The sequence below is a fragment of the Somniosus microcephalus genome, chromosome 7 (assembly GCF_052327205.1).
Source record: "Somniosus microcephalus isolate GS21.2 chromosome 7, FLI_Smic_1.0, whole genome shotgun sequence".
In the NCBI taxonomy this organism is placed as follows: Eukaryota; Metazoa; Chordata; class Chondrichthyes; order Squaliformes; family Somniosidae; genus Somniosus; species Somniosus microcephalus.
In genome coordinates, this window is record NC_140993.1 from 26367638 (window position 1) to 26389996 (window position 22359).

A 22359-nucleotide genomic window follows, 5' to 3' on the forward strand; every position below is an offset into this window, starting at 1 on the left:
CTGGAGGACTAGTTCATGGAATGCATTCGGGACAATTTCCTAGAACAATACGTCATGGAACCAACCAGGTAATGGGCTATTTTAGATCTTGTATTGTGTAATGAGACAGGGTTAATTAGCAATCTCATAGTAAAGGATCCTCTGGGGCAGAATGATCATAATATGATAGAATTTCACTTTAATTTTGAGAGTGATTTACCTCAGTCTGAAACTAGAGTCTTAAACTTAAATAATGCCAATTACATAGGTATGAGGGGCGAGTTGGCTAAGGTAGACTGGAAAAATAGATTAAAAGGTATGGCGGTAGATAAGCCGTGGCTAACATTTAAAGAAATATTTCATAATTCTCAACAAAAATACATTCCATTGAGAAACAAAAACTCCATGGGAAAAGTGATCCATCCGTGGCTAACTAAAGTAGTTAAGGATAGCATTAGAGTGAAAGCAGCAGCTTATAATGTTGTGAAGAATAGTAGCAAACCTGGGGATTGGGAGAGTTTCAGAAACCAGCAAAGGATGACCAAAAAGGGAACAAATAGAATGAGAGAAAACTAGCAGGAAATATAAAAACAGATTGTAAGAGCTTCTACAAGTATGTAAAAAGGAAGAGAGTAGCAAAAGTAAACGTTGGTCCCTTAGAGGCTGAGACAGGAGAAATTATTATGGGGAATAAGGAAATGGCAGAAACATTAAACAAATAATTTGTATCTGTCTTCACAGTAGAAGACACAAAAAGCATACCAAAAATGCTGGGGAACCAAGGGTCTAATGAGGGTGTGGAACTTAACGTAATTAATATAAGTAAAGAAAAAGTACTAGAGAAACTAATGGGACTAAAAGCCAACAAATCCCCTGGACCTGACGGCCTACATCCTAGGGTTCTAAAAGAGGTGGCTGCAGAGATAGTGGATGCATTGGTTTTAATCTTCCAAAATTCCCTAGATTCTAGAACAGTCCCAGCGGATTAGAAGGTAGCAAATGTAACAGCTATTAAAGAAAGGTGGGAGAAAGAAAACAGGGAACTACAGGCCAGTTAGCCTGACATCAGTTATCAGGAAAATGCTGGAATCCATTGTTAAGGAAGTGGTATCAGGGCACTTAAAGTCATCACACGATTAGGCAGAGTCAACATGGCTTTATGAAAGGGAAATCGTGTTTGACAAATTTATTAGAGTTTTTTGAGGATGTAACTAGCAGGGTAGATAAAGGGAAACCAGTGGATGTAGTATATTTGCATTTCCAAAAGGCATTTGATAAGGTGCCACATAAAAGATTATTACACAAGATAAGGGCTCATGGAGTTGGGGGTAATATAGTAGCATGGATAGAGGATTGGTTAACAGACAGAAAACAGAGAGTAGGGATAAATGGATCTTTTTCAGGTTGGCAGGCTGTAACTAGTGGGGTGCTGCAAGGATTAGTGTTGGGGCCTCAGCTATTTACAACCTATATTAATGACCTAGATGAAGGGACAGAGTGTAATGTATCCAAGTTTGCCGACGATACAAAGCTAGGTGGGGCAGTAAGCTATGAGAACACAAAGAATCTGCAAAGGGATATAGATAGACTAAGTGAGTGGGCAGTAAGGTGGTAGATGGAGTATAAGGTAGGGAAATGTGAGGTTATTCACTTTGGTAGGAAGAATACAAAAACAGAATATTTTTTAAATGGTGAGAAACTTTTAAATGTTGGTGTTCAGAGAGATTTTGGTGTCCTCGTGCAAGAAACACAGAAAGCTAGCACGCAATAAGGAAGGCAAATGGCATGTTGGCCTTTATTGCAAGGGGGTTGCAGTATAAGAGTAAGGAAGTTTTGCTGCAATTGTACAGGGCCTTGGTAGAACCACACCTGGAGTACTGTGCACAGTTTTAGTCTCCTTATCTAAGGAAGGATATACTTGCCTTGGAGGCGGTGCAACGAAGGTTCACTAGATTGATTCCTGGGATGAGAGGGCTGTCCTCTGATGAGAGATTGTGTAGAATGGGCCCACACTCTCTGGAGTTTAGAAGAATTAGAGGTGATCTCATTGAAACATACAAGAGTCAGAGGGGGATTGACAGGGTAGATGCGGAGAGGTTGTTTCCCCTGGCTGGAGAGTCTAGAACTAGGGGGCATAGTCTCAGGATAAGGGGTTGGCCATTTAAGACTGAGATGAGGAAGAATTTCTTCACTCAGATGGTTGTGAATCTTTGGAATTCTCTGCCCCAGAGGGCTGTGGATGCCGAGTCGTTGAGTATATTCAAGGCTGAGCTCGATAGATTTTTGGACTCTAGGAGAATCAAGGGATATGGAGATCGGGCAGGAAAGTGGAGTTGATGTCGATGATCAGCCGTGATCTCATTGAATGGCGGAGCAGGCTCGGGAGGCTGTATGGCCTACTCCTGCTCTTATTTCTTATGTTCTTAAAAAAAGTAGTCAATGAAGAAGAAAATAATTAAATTGCACCAGGGTGCGGAATCTTTGGTGAGGTTCTTTTTTTAAAAAAAGCTCCGATGAAAGGAATACCCATATGGGAGAAATTAACAGAAAAATAAATTCATGAGCAGTACTTTTATTTCCGACCAGTGCCACATCAAGAAACTCTATAGTGGGCGTATGCAATCATTTATCATTTTGGTAATGCCCACATCAGCCTGGGCACTGCCGACAGCTACTGGGGATGCCTGTGCTGTAGCTGCACTCATCTAGCCCAATAACATTCTTATTTGCAAGCTAACTTGCTGCTGCCCAAGTTCTTTAGGATATGAAACAATGTGGAAGTTGCAATCATGAAAAGAAACATGGCCAATTCCCTAAATGAAACAATGCTGAGAAAGAGTTTCTTCTTCCTGCTGCTCCTCCTCCTCCTCCTCTCCCACGCTTCACACCACCTTTCTCCTTGGAGAAGGTGAATTCCTATTCTGGGATGGTCAGTTATGTCACAGAGCAAAATTAATAACTAAATTTTTACCTGTACAGATGAGTCTCCCATGATATATTTTGCTCCCTCTATAACCGCCATGTATGAAAATCTCAACTGATCTGGAGTCTGTATAAGTCCCATCCGATACTTCCTCATTTCTAACAGTACTTGTCTGATGTCCACAGAAGAAGGATCTTTGCGTTTCTCCATCTAGAAGAAAAATACCCTGCTCAGCAGACAATTTAGTCCCTAAACATAACAGGTAGTTAAATAAAAAGGTTTGTTATGTTTCCTATGTTTGTTTATTCCCACAATGGCCTCAACTGTTTTAGGCACCATGGTGGGACAAACTATTGAAGTACCAGCATGCCTTTGCACAGAACTGGTTGACAAAGACTCAATGCCCTCTAAGCCACATTCAGATTTCTGCCATAATTTCTGTTGTGGGTAGAGGGAGGTGCGGTGCGCAGTGAGCAGGACTGGTTCCCTGCCCACAGGACAAAGGAAAATTACAGGGCGTTGTCCTAAGGCGATCGTACACACCTCCTTGTGGCAAGCTGACAATGGCATTGCCAAAGGCCTGGGAACAGATCATTTGTCCATATAATCAGCTCCAGAAAGTTGGCTCAGGGAGTTTATCCTGCTAAAATGTCAACTTGAACTGAACTCCACAAGTCATTTTATCAGCACCGTTCCAAATTTGATGGGTAACTTGTTCCACCGGCTGAACATTAAATCAACCTTTGGCATTAAAATTGGGCTTTACGTGGCATGCAAAATAATGCCATAATGGATCACAGGATATAAAAAGGTATCTAGCATAGAGTTAATGTACATCTAAAGAGGGAAAAAAATCATGGTATTTTCAATAACTCATTAACTGCACGATTACTCACCAAAAGAAGACATGTATCTACTAATGAGAAGGTACCAGATCGTCCAATGCCTGCACTACAATGAACTACGGCAGGACCACACTCGGCGCTCAAGGAGCCAGACTCTCTCACTTTTAACAGAAAATTAAGGAATGAAGCAGGGGATTCTGGTACTCCAAAATCAGGCCAAGTGGTATAATGAAAGTGGAAGATCTCTCGGGTCTCTCCAGTCTATTGAGACAAAATAAGAACAAGAGACACAAGTTAAATTGTTGCTAACAACATTTAAAAAAACAACTCAATTACAGCATTTCCAAATTTACAGTTCACCATTTTCAAGCTATATAAAAACTCCTAAGGTCAAGAAGTTTTAACTCTATAAAAAGGGAAATAACTCACAAACTGTAAAAATTCCACTTTCTTTGGGGCCATTACCTAGAATCAAGATTCTCTTTAATTAATGTTGAAAAAGGTGGTACATTCTGAGGATTTAATTTTTTAAGAAAGAGAACATTTACTTAGGTTTTAGACTTCGTAGGAGTCCTATTAAATGAGTTTCAGATAAAAGTCTTCCAGCAACTCTGAATCCAAGACAAATCGGTAGAACCTTTGTTGGAACCCAGTATCATAATACTCATTTACTAATATACAATCAAAGCAGTGTTTGCATTTATACAGTGGCTTATGTTGAAATAACTCAATATGAACCCATATTGGCCATCTTTTATGATTTTATTTCTATCCAGTTGTTCCATGATCTTATCTTTAAAAAGGGTTCCCATAATTTTACCCACAATGGACGTCAAACTCACTGGTCTGTAGTTTCCACTTTTGCTACCTTTTTTAAAAATAGGAATAACTTCTGCCTTTCTCCAGTCCCCCGGTACCTCTCCAGTATGCAGTGATTTCTGGAAGATTTGTGCCAGAATTCCTGCAATTTCCTCCCTTATTTCCAGGTTTTTCCCAAAAGGCAGGCTAGATGCTTGCAACAAACATTCAAAGGCTATGCAAATGAAGTGGGAGTGACCCCTCACTTCATTTTCCTAGATCTCCACTTGCCAGAGGCCTATAATTAGTGGGCCTTAGTCAGTGTGCTCAGGTCCCCCTCAGAATGAAGGATCCAGGAGGGGCAGGCTCAAAGTCATAAAAGCCAAAATCATTTTCCTTTTTCTTTCAGGGCCAGCAAGGTGGGAATTGGAAATGGGTGCTTTCCGGCCATTGTCTTTGAACAGTAGCCAGAAGGCCCTGAAACAACCTTCTCCCCCACTCCTCATCTCGGTCCACGGTTCTGCAAGTAGCAGGAATGAGCCAAATGAACATCAGGCCCAAGGTAATTCGGTAAATACAGGCAGTTTCAGGTCAGGCAGATCGCACATCGGTTGCGCTCTAGCTGACTTGTGAGGAGGTGGGAGGAAGTCAGCCCTACAAAGTAAGTTTAATCATCACTACCACCGCACTTGTATAATTGGCAATTTCAGTTACATATCCCCTTACAGAGGTTCTTTGCAATTGCAGCTGCCGCACAGTGTAGTATGATTTTACATCTTCAGACAACAATCTTAAGCTGAACTCAGTGTCTTCAAACAACATTACTTCCTCTTCCTTGCTTGGCCAATACTGTTCACACTTTACCTGCAATGCAAAAGATAATATTTACAGTTTCGTTTTTCAGGAGACTAAGAAACACATAAGCTCACTAAAACAAAAGCTGTAAATAGTTATAGGGTTCAGGTGCATTCATTAAATTGCAGTCAGCTACTATTCTGTTAGTACAGGAAACTCTCGATTTACCTGCACCTTAATAACCAGAAATCTCTGTTAACCGGCAAAATTCAGGAGTAGGTTCAGGTAAGTTTTACTTCATATTTGTGGCCGTTCCTGGATCTGTGGCTGTGTAACCGGGGTTCCTGCACCTGTTGCTATGCAACAGGGATGCCTGGATCTTGTGGCCGGGGTTCCTGCACCTGTTGCTATGCAACAGGGACGCCTGGATCTGTGGCCGTGTACGGGACTCTCGTACCTTTTACTATACCTCTCTCTAATCCAGACTTTGATAAACCGGCACCACACCGGTCCCGTCGGTGCCGGATAAAAAAGTTTCCTGTACCCAGTATTTTAATTGACCGAGTTCCACAGGGGAGGCAGATAGAAAATTTGATAAGTAGAAGACAGTTTTATCCCTAAGTGGATCAATTTAATGTCTTCAATATATGCGGTATTATTATGCAACATATAATATTGAAAACAATCAGTCATATACAAGTATCATTTTAATTAGAGGGATCTGCATATTTAAATTTCATCCTCCATCAACCAACTTCTTGGGACAGAAAGTATGTCAATCTGGGGGGGGGGGGGGGGGTGGGGGGGAACTATATAGCTGATAACACAATTGCCTTAAACCTCAGAATAAGACCCTTAAAAACTAAAAAAAACCTTTTGTAATGGCTACCTTCACCATGCATCTGAAAAAAGAATTGCGTAATGAACATGGCAAAATCACTGGCCAGAACTTACTATTTAGGGTTGGACAGGAAGAATGGCTACTTGAGTGAGGTAACGGAGGGTAGGCGGCTCCCCGTGGAACCATATCCCAGCGTGAATCAACGCCTTTAGGAAAGGAGAGAATGCTGGGTGGGGGGGGGGGGCGGCGAGTGTGGGAAGCAAGTCAACAGTAACTACATTGATTGAGATGAACTTTTTCCAGTTTAACTTAAATTGCAGTTAGTAAATTATTTTGAGTAGCCGATTATATTTGGACGGCACTGCTAACATTTTCAAAAAAAATTAGGAAACATAAATCATTGTCCTATATTCTTCTCCTCAACCATGTGGCACTGTCACCGCAAAATAGGATTTTCTTCCCCCGTCCACTAGGCTCCAGATTATCTTGCAAGCCAGTAAGGTTGTACTAGCTGGACAAGCAGGAGGGAGCTTATCAGTGCTCTGAAAAGGTAAGCTGCATTATTGTAGCGCTTAAAACTTCAGCAGTACCCCTGCACACACTTAGGAGTCCCTAAGCCTTGGCTCTGCCAATAGGCACTTTAAGCTCTCTGGATTTAGATAAGAGGGCTGTGTCCTTATGGGAAGAGTACACACTCTGTATTGGGCAAATAAAAATTCTATGGGTACAGATTTGTCAGTAGCTTTCTTCAGAGAAGGTTTCCATGCATCAAACATCTGGTTAACCAAAAAGAAACCCCACATATGTCGCAATATTTTCCTGACTGGAAGGGGAAGCAGGCAACCCGTCATCAGGTCGATACCAATGCTATCAGCCAAGAGAAGCTGTACAACATCACAGTCGGTGATGCTTTTCAGGGGGAGCAGTCATAACTCTATTCAGTGCCTCCTCCAGATGGGGTACACGAGATCAGGAAATCATGTGGTGACTCTACTTCCAAACACACAGGAAGTCTTGAACACCAGGCCAACTAGCGTGCTCATTTTAACTAGGGCAGGAGGGCAAGAACTTCCTCTATTTGCAGCTTATTACTCGAATGGCAATTTGTCATTTCGTGGCAACATTAAATCTAAGTTACTAGTTGGACATTTTGTTGGAGGCTTAACACCAAGTTCATGTGGTTAAAGTCAAGCTACAAATATTAAAAGTTCTATAATATTTCACTTACTGATCCCTTTTCAATTATACGATTCAGCATCACAACTGCTCTGCTTTTTTGTTCCCATACCATTTGCCAGAAATGACCACAGGAGTTGGGAAGGGGACCCTGTTAGGAGAAGCACACATATAGTAATACACTGGAATCAATGTCATTAAAAAGAGCGATGCATGACTGCATGTATAATACAAGGCACTGCCCTTACCTGTGAATCTGAAGTTACTTCACTATACATGGCAATAAATACAGGTTATTAATCCCTTATCCGAAACCCTTGGGGCCAGATGTGTTTCGGAATTCGGAATTTTTCAGATTTCAGAACGGTAGGGGTATCTGCAGCTCTTTTTGACATTTTCACAGTGAAATTAAACTCAAAATCACAAAAAATATCAGAGAGCAGCAGACGCATGTGTGACTGGTAGCAGCGCTAAGACACAACTGACGCCTCACACCTGCGTGGGTCAAGCATCGGCCGCGTCGGGTCATGTTTGGCGCCACTCGGTTCATGTCATGCACACGAGTGATGCTCTACGAAAAAACTTTCGGTGTTCAGAGCTTTTCGAATTTCGGAATTGCGGATAAGGGGTTGTGGACCTGTAATCTAATATTTTATTTTTAATTATTTTCAGATTTTACTGAACTACCATCAAACACTGTCAACTATTCACATCTCAAGGTAAAACTTTCAGGGTTGCTCAGCACTGTATGCAGTGTTACTGTTCTCAACTTCCGTCCCTACAAGCTGCCAGTGCTGTAGTAGCTGTTAGTGGCCTAATATAGAATCATAGAATGGTTACAGCACAGAAGGAGGCCATTTGGCCCATCGATCCCGTGCTGGCTCTCTGCAAAAGCACTTCAGCCAGTCCCGCTCCCCCGCCCTTTCCCCATAGCCCTGCAAATTTTTTCTCCTTCAGCCACTTGTCCAATTCCCTTTAGAAAGCCATGATTGAATCTGCCTCCACCACCCTTTCAGGCAGTGCATTCCAGATCATAACCACTCGCTGCGTAAAAATGTTTTCCCTCATGTTGCCTTTGGTTCTTCTGCCAATCACCTTAAATCTGTGTCCTCTGGTTCTCGACCCTTCCGCCAATGGGAACAGTTTCTCTCTATCTACCCTGTCCAGACCCCTCATGATTTTGAAAACCTCTATCAAATCTCCTCTCAATCTTCTTTGCTCTAAGGAGAACAACCCCAGCTCCTCCAGTCTATCCACGTAACTGAAGTCCCTCATCCCTGGAACCATTCTTGTAAATCTTTTCGGCACCTTCTCGAAGGCCTTCACATCCTTCCTAAAGCAAAGTGCCCAGAATTGGACACAAAACTCCAGTTGAGGCCGGACCAGTGTTAAGAAACATAAGAAATAGGAGCAGGAATAGGCCACTTGGCCCCTCGAGCCTGCTCTGCCATTCAAGATGATCATGGCTGATCTTGGGCTCAAAGCCACTTCCCTGCCCGCTCCCCATAACCCTTCACTCCCTTATCTTGCAAAAATCTGTCTATCTCCACCTTAAATGTATTTAATGACCCAGCCTCCACAGCTCTCTGGGGCAGAGAATTCCACAGATTTACAACCCTCTAAGAGAAGAAATTCCTCCTCACCTCAGTTCTAAAAGGGCGACCCTTTATTCTGAAACTGTGCCCCCGAGTTCTAGATTTCCTCACGAGGGGAAACAGCCTCTCTGCATCTACCTTGTCGGGCCCCCTCAGTATCTTATATGTTTCAATAAGATCACCTCTCGTTCTTCTAAACTCCAATGAGTATAGGCCCAACCTGCTCAACCTTTCTTCATAAGTCAACCCCCTCATCTCTGGAATTAACCTAGTGAATCGTCTCTGAACTGCCTCCAATGCAAGTATAGTGCTTTATAAAGGTTCATCACAACTTTTGCTTTTGTTCTCTATGCCTCTATTTATGAAGCCCAGGATCCCGTGTGCTTTTTTAACCGCTTTCTCAACCTGCCCTACCACCTTCAAAAATTTGTGCACATATACCCCCAGGTCTCTGTTCATGCACCCCCTTTAGAATTGTACCCTTTAGTTTATATTGCCTCTCCTACCAAATTATATCACTTCGCACTTTTCTGCGTTAAATTTCATCTGCCACGTGTCCGCTCATTCCACCAGCCTGTCTGTGTCCTCTTGAAGTCTATCACTATCCTCCTCACTGTTCACTATACTTTCAAGTTTTGTCTCATCTGCAAATTTTGAAATTGTGCCCTTGATATATATCAAGAAAAGCAGTGGTCCCAGTACCGACCCCAGGGGAACACCACTGTGTACTTTCCTCCAGTCCGAAAAACAACCTTTCACCACTACTCTCTGTTTCCTGTCACTTAGCCAATTTCATATCCATGCTGCCACTGTCCCTTTTATTCCATGGGCTTCAACTTTGCTGGTAAGCCAAGTATGTGGCACTTTATCAAACACCTTTTGGAAGTCCATGTACACCACGTCACCCGCATTGCCCTGATCAACCCTCTCTGTTACCTCATCAAAAAACTCAATCAAGTTAGTTAAACACGATTTGCCTTTAAACTCCAATTTATTTTTTGGAAAGTTTTTTGCTCCAATTTTCCTTATACTGTGACTTATGCTGAGAGTACACTGCCACAGATATCAGCAGCAACCACTGCTACTCCAGCAAAAATCAGATAACACAGAGTAGATATCAAACATTATTGGTTTCAAAAAAAATTCATTGAATTGGTATTTACATTTTTTTTTGTTTGTGTGAGGATAACTATTCCCAATATTGCAGTTTTCTTCCCTCCTTTCTCTGGTCTTCCAATACCACAGGTAGTCAAGAAGACAACCTGCTTCCAGAACTTCACTATGTATATGGAGCAGCCTGGAGACAAGACTCCCTATCTCACATCATATGGAGCGTCATCGGGTTTCAGCTCATTGTCCCCCAACCGCCACAGCAGTAACTCATCATGTGCAGAATCATAGGCAAACCCACTTTTACAATTCAGGCACATAGAAGATAGGAGCAGGAGTAGGCCATTCGGCCCCTCGAGCCTGCTCCGCCATTCAATGAGATCATGGCTGATCATCCAAACTCAGTATCCTGTCCCTGCCTTCTCCCCATATCCTTTGATCCCTTTAGCCTTAAGAAATATATCTAACTCCTTCTTGAATATATTTAATGAACTGGCCTCTACTGCCTTCTGTGGTAGAGAATTCCACAGGTTCACCACTCTCTGGGTGAAGAAATTCCTCCTCATCTCTGTCCTAAATGGCTTACCCCTTATCTTTAGACTGTGAACCCTGGTTCTGGACTCCCCCGCCATCGGGAACATCCTTCCTGCTCCACACACTCCATATACTTTCCCCCATGCCCTAGCGAAAGGTTCACAGCCACAGGCAAGATCCCATTCCCTGTGAACCGAAACATGATGTTATTGGTAAAGTCATCTGTAATCATGGGCCACAGGGTGAACAATGAACCCTTTTACCAAAGAGGTACATACTTGAAATAATAGATTACCACTATAAACTCCTGATCTATCCAACCGACTGTCAAATACTCTGACAGACCAGGGCCTCGATATTTATTGGGGCGGGGTTTCAGAGTGAGGAGGAGGAGGAGTTGTGGTCAGGAAACACGGAAGTGCAGTTTCAACAACCGAACCGCCTCCAGAGAGCGCATTGGCTGTCCGTCCCTCGTCCCACCTCCATTAAAACCGGTTGAGTTGGAGGAGGGTTGGGTTCCCATTTGAAAGTTTCAACATTTTTACTTCCCACCCGACCCAAACCCACCCGTTTTTGGTGGGTTGAAATTACCCGCCATATGTCTCAGGCTAAAACTACAAATCGGGTTTATTCAGAAACAAAATCAGCAGAAGAATCAAAAATAGCACATAGAAACATAGGAAAACTAGGAGCAGGAGTAGGCCATTCGGCCCTTCGAGCCTGCTCCACCATTCAATATGATCATGGCTGATCCTCTATCTCAATACCATATTCTCGCTCATTCCCCATACCCCTTGATGCCTTTTGTGTCTAGAAATCTATCTCCTTCTTAAATATATTCAGTGACTTGGCCTCCACAGCTTTCTGTGGTAGAGAATTCCACAGGTTCACCACCCTGAGTGAAGAAATTTCTCCTCATCTCAGTCCTAAATGTCCTATCCCGTATCCTGAGACTGTGACCCCTCGTTCTAGAACCCCCAGCCAGGGGAAACATCTACCCTGCATCCAGTCTGTCTAGCCCTGTCAGAATTTTATACGTTTCAATGAGATCCCCTCTCATTCTTCTAAACTCTAATGAATACAGGCCTAGTCGACCCAATCTCTCCTCGTACGACAGTCCTGCCATCCCAGGAATCAGTCTGGTGAACCTTCGCTGCACTCCCTCTATGGCAAGTATATCCTTTCTTCGGTAAGGAGACCAAAACCGCACACAGTACTCCAGGTGTGGTCTCACCAAGGCCCTGTATAACTGTAGTAAGACATCCTTGCTCCTGTACTCAAATACTCTTGCAATGAAGGCCAACATACCATTTGCCTTCCTAACTGCTTGCTGCACCTGCATGTTTGCTTTCAGTGACTGGTGTACAAGGACACCCAGGTCCCTTTGTACATCAACATTTCCCAATCTAGCACCATTTAAATAATACTCTGCCTTTCTGTTTTTCCTACCAAAGTGGATAACTTCACATTTATCCATGTTATTCTGCATCTGCCATGTATTTGCCCACTCACTCAATTAGTCTAAATCGCATCGAAGCCTCTTTGCATCCCCCTCACAACCCCATCTAGTTTCGTGTCGTCAGCAAACTTGGAAATATTACATTTGGTTCCCTCGTCCAAATCATCATTGATATATATTGTGAATAGCTGGGACCCAAGCACTGATCCCTGCGGTACCTCACTAGTCACCGCTTGCCATCCCAAAAAGGACCCATTTATTCCTACTCTCTGTTTCCTGTCTGTTAACCAATTTTCAATCCATGCCAGTATATTACCCCCAATCCCATGTGCTTTAATTTTGCACACTAACCTCTTATGTGCGACTTTATCAAAGGCCTTCTGAAAATCCAAATACACCACATCCACTGGTTCTTCCTTATCTATTCTACCAGTTACATCCTCAAAAACTTCAGTAGGTTTGTCAAGCATGATTTCCCTTTCATAAATCCATGTTGACTTTGTCTAATCCCATTGATATTTTCCAATTGTCCTGTTATCACATCCTTTATAATAGACTCTAGCATTTTCCCTACTACTGAGGTTAGGCTAACCGGCCTGTAGTTCCCTGTTTTCTCTCTCCCTCCTTTTTTAAATAGTGGGGTTACATTTGCCACCCTCCAATCTGCAGGAACTGTTCCATAATCTATAGAATTTTGGAAGATGACAACCAATGCATCCACTATTTCCATGACTACCTCTTTTAGTACTCTGGGATGCAGATTATCAGGCCCTGGGGATTTATCGGCTTTCAGTCCCATTAATTTCTCCAGCACTATTTTTTTACCAATACTAATTTCCTTTAACTCCTCCTCCTCCTCACTAGACCCTTGGTTCCCTACCATTTCTGGGAAGTTATTTGTGTCCTCTTCCGTGAAGACAGAACCAAAGTATCTGTTTAATTGCTCAGCCATTTCCTTGTTCCCCATTATAAATTCTCCCGTTTCTGACTGTAAGGGACCTACATTTGTCATCACGAATCTTTTTCTTTTTACATACTTGTATGCTTTTACAATCCACTTTTAGGTTCCTTGCAAGTTTACTCTCATACTCTATTTGTCCTCGCTTAATCAATCTCTTGGTCCTTTTTTGCTGAACTCTAAACTGCTCCCAATCCTCAGGCTTGCTACTTTTTCTGGCAACTTTATATGACTCCTTTTGGATCTAATACTATCCTTAATTTCTTTCGTTAGCCATGGCTGGGCCGCTTTTCCTTTTGTGTTCTTGCGCCAGAAAGGTATGTATAACTGTTGCAATTCATGCATTCATTCCTTAAATGTTAGGCATTGCCTATCCACCGTCATGCCTTTTAATGAAGCCCCCCAATCTATCATAGCCAACTCATTCCTCATACCTTTGTAGTTTCCTTTGTTTAGGTTTGGGATCCTAGTTTCAGATTGGGCTTCTTCACTTTCCATCTTAATGAAGAATTCTATCATGTTATGGTCACTCTTCCCTAAAGGACCCCACACAAGATTATTAATTAACCCCTTCTCATTGCACAATACCCAATCTAGGATAGCTTGTTCCCTAGTTGGCTCCTCAACGTACTGGTCTAAAAAACCATCTCGTACACACTCCAGGAATTCATCCTCCACAGAATTATTGCTAATTTGGTTTGGCCAGTCTATATGTAGATTGAAGTCACCCATGATTACTGTAGTACCCTTCTTACATGCATCTGTAATTTCCCGTTTGATGCCATCCCCTACATTACCACTACTGTTTGAAGGCCTATAGACAACTCCCACCAATGTTTTCTGCCCCTTGGTGCTTCTTAGCTCCCCCAGACTGATTCTACATCTAGATTTTCTGAGCCAATATCCTTTCTCACTATTGCTCTGATTTCATCCTTTACTAACAACGCCACCCTAACTCCTTTTCCTTTTTGCCTATCCTTCCTAAATATCGAATATCCTTGGATATTCAGCTCCCAGCCTTGGTCACCCTGCAGCCATGTCTCCGTGATTGCAATTATAACTTATCCGTTTACATCTATTTGCGCTGTTAATTCATCTACCTTATTACGAATGCTTCGTGCATTCAGATACAGTGCCTTCAGATTTGTCTTTTTAACATTTTTAGACTTCAACTTTTTTTTGTACTATGGCCCTATTTGTCTTATTACCATTTTTCTCACCCAGACCCTATTTGTTAGTGCACTCCTTTGCTTGTACGCTCTGCCCCTTCCTGACACAATCTGGTTATCCTTCCCCCAATCACTTTTCTGCACTGCTTCCTGGTCTTTTCTCTTTAGCATTTTAGATTTCTCTCCACCGGGACCCTCACCACCTCCCCCCCGCCCCTTATTTAGTTCAAAGCCCTATCTACCTCCCTAGTTATTCGATTCACTAGAACTCTGGTCCCAGCATGGTTCAGGTGTAGTCCGTCCCAACGGAGCAGCTCTCTTTCCCCAGTACTGGTGCCAGTGCCCCACGAATCGAAACCCACTTCTCCCACACCAATCTTTGAGCCACACATTCATCTCCCTGATCCTACGCCAATTTGCTCATGGCTCCGGTAATAATATCACCTTTGTGGTTCTGCTTTTTAATTTAGTCCCTAGCTCAAACTCTCTCAGCAGAACCTCTTTCTTTGTCCTACCTATGTCGTTGGTTCCTACGTGGACCACTACAACTGGATCCTCCCCCTCCGAGTTCTTCCCGTGTCCTTAGTAGGAGTGCACTAACAAATAGGGTCCGGGTAAGAAAAATGGTAATAAGACAAATAGGGCCACAGTACAAAAAAATGTTGAGATCTAAAAATGTTAAAAAGACAAATCTGAAGGCACTGTATCTGAATGCACGAAGCATTCGTAATAAGGTAGATGAATTAACACTGTAAATAGATGTAAACGGGTAAGTTATAATTGCAATCACGGAGACATGGCTGCAGGGTGACCAAGGCTGGGAGCTGAATATCCAAGGATATTCGATATTTAGGAAGGACAGGCAAAAAGGAAAAGGAGGTGGGGTAGTGTTGTTAGTAAAAGGATGAAATCAGAGCAATAGTGAGAAAGGATACTGGCTCAGAAAATCAAGGTGTCCTTTACCCTGGCACCGGGTAGGCAACATAGCCATCGGGGCTCACGCTCCTGGCTGCAGAGAACAGTGTCTATCCCCCTAACTATACTGTCGCCTACTACAACCACCTTCCTTTTTACTCCCCCCCACTTGAACGGCTTCCTGTACCACGGTGCCGTGGTCAGTTTGCTCGTCTTCCCTGCAGTCCCCGCACTTGTCCACAAGGGTTGCAAGAACCTCGAATCTATTGGACAAGTGCAGGGACTGAGGCTCCTGGATCCCCGTACCTGCCTCACTCGCAGTCACACCCTCCTGTCCCTGACCTCGTGTCAATTCTAAAGTATTTAATCTGAGGGGTATGGCTGCCTCCTGGACACACAGATAAATCACACTGGTTCACTAACTCATAAAATCTGTTACAAAACAATAACATTTCTTAATGCTCTCACAGATTTCAGAAGCAACACTTCTAGTTTAGACTGGCTTGCTAAGGCAAAGTTTATAAGTCAAATCAGATATTCACTGAATGTCAAACTAGCCTCTGCTTGTAGCTGCAGTATGAAAGTTGCTTCGTTTCAAAGGTGGAAACACTGCATCGGGAAAACCTGTCGGGCAGATACTGTGCGCATTAAAACCTTATTTGAGACTGACAACTTTATTTAATTGTGGAAGATACCTGTTTAATCTTCTTTTACCCTGGCGTAAATTTATTTTGAAATCTGAACTGGCACTGGTTTTCCGGTTTGCACCCGTGAAGTAACGCAACTTTTATCGAGGTGGGAAGCTTTCCCGCCCCTACTGATTTTAACATGTTCTGAAGTATGAAGTGTAAACTTCTGATTACATATTTTATACTACTCCTCCCAAGCAGGGGAAAAGTTTTGAAATGTAATTGGGGGGGGGGGGGGGGGGGGGGGGGGAAATCAGAAAACAAACTCCTCAATACTGTGCAGCTTTTACATTTTTCGTGTGATTTTACTAAAATACTGAATGTTTAGATTTCCCCCCACCCCATAAACCGGTCAACTACCATAGCTCCATAAAATATTAAATATATACATAAATAACCTTCTAATATTTAAACTAAGATAGATCTCCAATTTGTCAAACCCATATCCCACCGTTCTATGGGTCCATACATCACAGTTCCAAGTTTTCTTTATTGGATTGGAACAAAGTGTAAACGTAGCAAAAACTCTTACAACGAGCCATTAAAAGTTAAATGCAAATCATGTGGGGGTTTATTTGTATGAGGAAGAGATTAATTTTGAAAATCCAGTTCTGTCAGGGCCATTGTTTTGGAAAGCTACTGTATCAGTTGACTTAAAATATTTTTAAAGTAAAAAAAAACCAAGCAAGCGTTTTTAAGACTTCCCCTGCTCTGCTTCTATTTCGGGCCGTCCTTCAGCACAGTGCTAAAATCCTCTAAGATTATACTGCCAGAGTGTGGAAAGTTACCAGGGTCAATATCAGAGGGCAAGCATATCAAAATACATACCGTCAAATTTCTATATTGTGACAATCCTATTTGAGTCCTTATTTAGTCATAAAGTTGTCCGGTAAATCAGACAGACAGGGAAGAAAGGCAACATGCTAAGTTTTAGTATGCTGGTTCCCTCTCCGCGGATGCTGCCTGACCGACTGAGTGTTTCCAGCATCTTTTGTTTTTATACTAAGTTTTAGGCTTGATTGCGTAGAAAAGGGCCAAATGTAATTGGTTAAGTAACTCAATGACCTCTTGAACTGTCAAGCCGAGGTCAAGTCCCAGTCTTGACTATGTTTGTATTGAAGCTTCTCCCTTGTCCAGATAGCAAGCTTCTTCAGTCTCAGCGCAACCATCTGCGCTAAAAAGCCACTGCTGAAGCATGTGGCCAGGTCTGCAGGGTCAATCACTTCACCCTACCAAACAAGACAAACTGGGGATGTGGGAATAGGGACAAAGAAGGAACCAAAAAAAGGAATTTCTTATACTATTTAATATTACAAGTGCTTAGAAATAAAAAGTTCAAAAAATTCTTAAACAAAATTATAAAATACTACAATCTAGAACTCGAGATTTTAATAAGTTGTAACAAAACTATGGAATTTCATTTGGCAGCAATGTGCATCTGTATTTTTTTCTCTTCCATCTCTTGTTGCAGTACAGTACAGCCTTTTGGTGCCTCATCCAAGTGGCTGTTTATCGTGTGCAGGACTAGATGCTCAGTAAAGTCTTTTGACGGCAGAGACCATCACAACCTATCCGACCTGGCCTTCACACAAGTTACACTCGCGCACACTTTCCAACAGGGGTCACGGGATATTAATTAAGAGTGGAAACTCTTTCAGAGTTTCCCCTTCCCTATTCCAGCGGCACTGAGGCCAACTGTAAGGCTTTAAATGGCTCGGTGGCGGAGATCAGCTAACTCCACGCAGGGAAGGAAATCTGCCGTCCTTACCCGGTCTGGCCTATATGTGACTCCAGGCCCACAGCAATGTGGCTGACTCTTAACTGCCCTCTGCGGTTCACAAAGACGGCTCACCACCACCTTCTCAAGGGCAATTAGGGATGGGCAATAAATGCCGGCCTTGCCAGCGACGCCCACATCCCATGAACTAATTTTAAAAAAAACTACCATCGAACCTGCTGTGTGCGACTTGGTACCAAGCTGGACAGTGCCTTCATCTGTTATACTGTCAGGGAGTACGCGCCCGTCTTTGAACACACATGCACAAAAAATAAAACATCTGCGGCAAAGTTTAAAGCATATTGCCTTCCACCAACTCACTACCTATGGAGGCCTTATCCCAGGAGCCCACTTCAGTTCTTTTGAAAGGAGGCAGCAGCAAAGAAACTTGCCAAATTCCTTCAGATCAGAAGGCACAGGTTTAGTAAGCTTGAATATGGTAGTTGACCCATATCCACAGAATGAGTGAGACAATAACAGCAGTTGCAATTCTTCCTCAGCCTCCGTGTATTCAGGTTTCAAGTGGAAAATGATGCTTGAAAAACAGAAAAGCAAACCAGCAGGTACTAAACATAACTTCATTTCAAGGCCATCTTGGAGCACAGACGTGCAGGAACAACTGCCAATTTTATTTGGTAAGCTAGGTATCTGACACACAGAGAAACCCATCACCAAGCCACATACAGAAAGAAAAGACATGCATTTATATAGCGCCTTTCACGACCACTGGACATCCCAAAACGCTTTACAGCCAATGAAGTACTTTTTTTTGACGTGTAGTCGCTGTTGTAATGTAGGAAACGCGGCAGCCAATTTGCGCACAGCACGTTCCCACAAACAACAAAGCGATAATGACCAGATAATCTGCTTTTAGTGATGCTGATTGAGGGATAAATATATTGGCCAGAACACCGAGAAAGTCACACAGGTAAAGCTTTTTTGCGTGCCTGATATAAAGTCCCCAATCCCCCCCTCCCACCCACCCCAACACAAACAAAGACAAGTCCACTCACTTAACATTTTGTTGAAACAAACTTCTACCCAGATGACCAAATGTTCTTGATTCGATAAACTCAGACTGCTACGCTCTGTAGATATCAACAAAATGATAACCCTTTGAAAGAAATTAAGTATGTAATAACATAAATTTCTGCCAATTAAATTTCCCAAAATAAGTGGAACTCCAAAGTAATTTTAACATGAATTTTGTTTTGGTCTTATGTATTAGGTAGCTCTCTGTCAAAATAAATGAAAACATGAAGTGTACCAGCCCCATTTGCAGAAATAAGGGCAAGCAAACAGTTTAAAACTAAGTTTAGATCACAAGAAATTATTAAGTGGATGTAAAATAGTTTCTGCGACAAGATTAAAATCGCAATAGGTATCATTTACCAATTTTTAAATCACTCTTTTTCCATGAACTGAGCATACTGGGTGCTCACCAACTGACAGCCAACAGCCTGCAATAACTGCCACGTGAAACCCGAGCGAGACAGGCAACAGCCCTTAATTGAGTAACTGCTATAAATATATATAAGGATAAGTGCAGAAATATACAAGGCCCGCACCAGCGAGCAGTTTCCACTGAGCATCTCAACCCTTAATAACATAGGAACACAAGAACTAGGAGCAGGAGTAGGTCATTCAGCCCCTCGAGCCTGCTCTGCCATTCATTAAAATCATGGCTGATCTTTGACCTCAACTCCACTTTCCTGCCCGATCCCCATATCCCTCGATTCCCTTAATATCCAAAAATCTATCGATCTGTCTTAAATACACTCAACGACTGAGCCTCCACAGCCCTCTGGGGTAGAGAATTCCAAAGATTCACCACCCTCTGAGTGAAGAAATTTCTCCTCATCTCAGTCCTAAATGGCCGACCCCTTATCCTGAGACTGTGGCCCCTAATTCTAGACTCCCCAGCCAGTGGAAGCATCCTCCCAGCATCTACCCTGTCAAGCCCCTTAAGAATTTTATATGTTTTAATGAGATCACTTCTCATTCTTCTAAACTGTAGGGGCTATACAATCTCTCTTCCTAAGACAACTCCCTCATCCCAGGAATCAGTCTAGTGAACCTTCCTTGCACTCTCTCTATGGCAAATATATCCTTCCTTGTGTAAGGAGACCAAAATTGTACACAATACAGGAAACTTTCTGATATCCGGCACCGACAGGACCGAGCTGGAGCCGTAACATCAAAAGTGCCGGACATACCAGAGTTAATGTTTAAACATACGGAACTGAGAAGCTCCATGTGAATCAACAAACCCACAGCTTCAAAACAGTCAGCTGCAGCTGCAAGCATCTGTAGCTGAAGCCGTTGCTATAGCTACAGGCCTTGCAGTGCTTGACTGGGAAAAAAAAAGCAACGAGAACTAAAAAAATATAGAAAACAGCTCCTGATTTTTGCCGTTAGATCAAGTATTCCGGACATATAACCTCCGGATAAACCAAAGTTTCCTGTACTCCAGGTGTGGTCTCACCAAGGCCCTATATAATTGCAGTAAGACGTCTTTACTCTTAGCCTTTATTACAAAGGGTATAACAGCATTTGCTTTCCTAATTGCTTGCTGTACCTGCATGTTAACTTTCTGTGATTCGTGTACAAGGACACCCAGCATGGAAGGTCCCCTGGATACTATGAGGATATTCACTACTGAAGGGAGGCAACCCTCCTTTATCGAAGCTGACCCTCTTCACAGAAATTCCATCAAATGTAATTTCCCCAAATCCACTACTGGCTCAGAGAGCTTAATTGCTATGCAATACGATCATGCAATTCCCAGGTTTGAATTACGGTCTGTGCTGAATTTGCTAACCTCAGTCAGGGAGGTGAAGGGGTACATTAATTAGCTTCAGCTCCCCCAAATTCAGAAGGGATAAATACACTCAGGATTTCTTAATCGCTATCCAGTGATTCTTGCTGCAAGGGCACATAGCCTAAATTTGGCATTATTTTAACATTCGGGTGAACCCGATTTAAAAATAAAATACATTTAAATGGGCTAAAATAACACAGATTGCAAGATGTAAGCTTGTGTGGTACCAAGAAGATCTCAAGTTCAGTTCATGCTGAAATTAGCTGATCACAACCAAGGCAGCAATTGGGGCTCCAGTTAGTATCAGCATTCTGGAGCTAGGGATGGGGGTGGATGAATGAAATCAGGGTTCTTGCTCCGTACTGCTATGCAGTGATGACTATTGGAAGTGCGTGTGTGGGCGTTCTATGCGAACAGCATCTGTGATGCCCTCAATTGGCAAACACCCTGCTGACATTTACTGTCAGGTTCCATCTGAAGAATGACCATTTGCACAAGGTAACCAGGGGCTGTGGCACCTGTGGAACACTATGTCAGCCTGCAGGAGAGGACAGAAAATCAGAAAACAACTTTAAAAAAAGGAATCCTACTGAGATGCATTGCATAACAAGAGTTTTTTTTCTCTCATGTTTCTTTGCAGCGCATTGTTTCATTGACTCTTCACCATCAAAGCACTCTGATCCTACATCATTTGATTCATATAATTCACCAGGCTCAGCTGATTCATAAATCAATGAAAAGCCACTTCCATTAGGGCCAAAGGAGGCTTGGATGGTCTGTTGATTGGGCATGGTGCCCATAGCACTGCAGTACCCAAGTACTCGTCACTGCTATGGTTATGGCTACCTAATGCGTAACTAGAGGAAATTACAGCTCATCTAAGACTGGACGTTGTACAGGAAACTCTCGTTTAAACGGCACCTAAATATCCGGAATTCTCTATTAACCGGCAAAATTCTCGCTCCGAAATCAACACCTCAATAACCGGCAATGTTGCCGAGTCCGAGTCTCCCGCGGTGACCAAGTTAGTCAGTGGGGGTAGTTCTCCAAACTGCCACTACTCGGCTTCTTGGCGCGGTCGAAAGTCGGAACCCTCAATACCCCTGTAACAGGAGTCTGACTCTCCCGCGCTGCCGGTAGTCTCTTCTGATCCGCCATTTTGCAGGGGTACTGTGTGTCTCCCACGCTGCTGGTAGTCATTGCATTGCATTACCCTCAACTGGCAGTACTGTACTTAATCAAGCATCTTCCACCATCCATTTAACACAACATTCTGTAGGTGAGTACCCAATTACTGTATACTGCACATTTCTTGATTTTTTTTATTTTTCTTTGTTAAAATAGCCTCAGTAGATAACCCTCTCCGTCATCCGGAATGTTTGATCAACCGGCAACACGGCGGTCCCATCGGTGCCGGATACCAAAGAGTTTCCTGTACAAGCAATCAGACAATACAGAGGCAGCGGAGAGGTCAAGAGACACAGCAAAGCTGTAGAGCGGGAAGTCATCATGCATATGTGGAAGTGGACTCCCATGTCTTTAGGTAAGGTTACCAAGGGGCAGCATGTAGATGGGGAAGAGGAGAAGGGCAAGGATACATCCTTGGGGGACTCCAGAGGTAATGGTGAGGGGGCAAGCAGGGATGCCATTTCTGAAAATGCACTGGCTACAATCGGATAGGTTCAGAGTGGAACCAGCGAGTGCAGTCCCACTGAGCTAGACAACGTAGGTGAGACAGAGGAGGATGGTTTGGCCGGCAGTGTAAAAAACAGAGAGATTAAGAAACACGAGGAGGGATAATGCACCATGGTCACAATCACAGAGGATATCACTTGTGATTTTGATTAGGGCCCCTTCAGTGCTGTAACCTGATTTAAAGAGATTCAAACATGGGCTTGCAGGAAAGATGGAAGTGGATTTGGGAGGCGACAACATGTTCAAGGACTTTATAAATGAAAGGGAGGCTGGAGATGGG

General features: G+C 42.9%; 1 protein-coding gene across 5 annotated transcripts in view; it reads right to left on the reverse strand.

Annotated features, from left to right (window-relative positions):
* The window catches only part of LOC147114563 (tyrosine-protein phosphatase non-receptor type 2-like), a 102566-nt gene that overhangs the window by 34931 nt on the left and 45276 nt on the right, over positions 1–22359 (reverse strand). For all 5 annotated transcript variants that reach the window (XR_015078957.1, XM_085992309.1, XM_085992307.1 and 2 more), the window contains 4 exons: positions 7410–7508; positions 5272–5409; positions 3799–4008; positions 2951–3112 (listed from right to left, as the gene is read on the reverse strand). Coding sequence is in view for 4 of the 5 variants with exons in the window: in XM_085992309.1 (XP_085848435.1) it covers positions 2951–3112; positions 3799–4008; positions 5272–5409; positions 7410–7508 (609 nt within the window). In the remaining variant the exon portion in view is untranslated. The remainder of the gene's footprint in view (positions 1–2950; positions 3113–3798; positions 4009–5271; positions 5410–7409; positions 7509–22359) is intronic.